This window comes from Perkinsus marinus (genome assembly GCF_000006405.1).
Source record: "Perkinsus marinus ATCC 50983 genomic scaffold scf_1104296957262, whole genome shotgun sequence".
Lineage (NCBI taxonomy): Eukaryota > Perkinsozoa > Perkinsida > Perkinsidae > Perkinsus > Perkinsus marinus.
The window spans coordinates 516-1,876 of NW_003207183.1; the positions used below are offsets into that span (position 1 = coordinate 516).

The 1,361-nt window shown below is 46.4% G+C and overlaps 1 protein-coding gene across 1 annotated transcript; it reads right to left on the reverse strand.

Annotated features, from left to right (window-relative positions):
* Positions 1 to 438: 438 nt before the first annotated feature.
* Pmar_PMAR019826 (thermitase, putative) lies at positions 439 to 1,320 on the reverse strand (the record flags this gene model as incomplete). The annotated part of the gene is made up of 1 exon (XM_002774831.1): positions 439 to 1,320. A coding segment is annotated over one exon (882 nt), but the record flags the coding sequence as incomplete, so codon positions are not given.
* Between the last annotated feature and the right edge of the window lie 41 nt (positions 1,321 to 1,361).

Consider the following 1,361-nt stretch of genomic DNA (forward strand, 5'->3'; position numbering starts at 1 on the left):
GTGCTCTGCGTGAAACGCACTCCACGCGCTAAATAATTTCTTGGAGCGAGCGTGATGAGCAGTGGAATGTCTGGCTGCCAGACATGAATCGTGCCAAACTCTGGCACGATTTATGTCACACGAAGATACAAATTCGACTCTCCATAGTTGCATAGTTAACTGACATGCTCGTAAAATATATTTTTCCAAGAACTATAATACACTGTATAAAAAACACAAACGATGGAGTTCCGGAGTGTAGTTATTCGCGGGGCGAATGAGTTGAAAGTAAGTGAAAAGTAAGTCGCCAGCTCAGCGGGAGCAGGATCACTACGATGCATGATACTAATCACATACTCATAATGATTGAAATGATTATTTCTTGAGCATAAATCACGTAAAGTTTACTCGGGGGTGATTCGGTCATCATTGGGACAAAACCTTGATGAGAGCGATCTTCTACTTCTTAAGTATCTCTCGTACAGCCGCCTCAGCATTCACGCGGCCGAAAGTGAGAAACTTTCTCCCTTTGCTATCCATCACACCTGGCGTGGCAGTATTCTTGATGATACTTCGGATATAACCTGGAGTCAGTTTAGCATGCTGAGAAGGTTCAAGGCTATAGAGCATTCCAGCCATACCTGCAACGATGGCCGCGGCCCCTGAGGTACCTGTACCCTTTCCATACTTTCCAGTGGGAGTAGTTGCCAGTATTTGGTAGCCAGGAGCGGCGATGTCAACAGCTGAACCAAAATTGCTTTCGTCGTCCAACTGCATTCTTGTACCATTTGAAGCAGCCACACATATAACACCATCCGTATAGGGTCCGCTGAGGGAACAAGGATAGTATTCTTCCGTGTCCAGATCTGAGTGGTCATTTCCTGCTGCCACAACAACTAGCATGCCAGCTGACACTGCTTCGAGAATCTTCTTCAACAGGGGTGGGTAGTAAGTTTTGAATCCTTGCGAAAACAGAATTACTTTCACATCTGGCCTCTTAGAAATGAGATAGGTGAAAGCATCAGTCATCCCTCCAAAAGACGGCTTGTCGCTTATATAGATAGGCATGATACGGAGATGGTCGGCGATACCCGCGATACCAATCTTGTTATTCCTGATAGCACCTAGAATGCCAGCCATCATTGTTCCATGCGGTCCTCGAGGATGGGTATCAGTATTCTTATCAATAACGTTATAGCCTTCAGTGACGACCCCTTGCAAGTCGGGATGATCGGCTTGTACACCATCGTCGATAACGGCAATGGTTACAGGTGTCCTCTTGGAAGTAGAGTCCAGGATGTTCCAAGCCTTTGGTACGGAGATGCCCTCAAGATAAGCCCTCTGCTGGGGATAGTATTCATCGTTCGGATCGCCGTTCACTG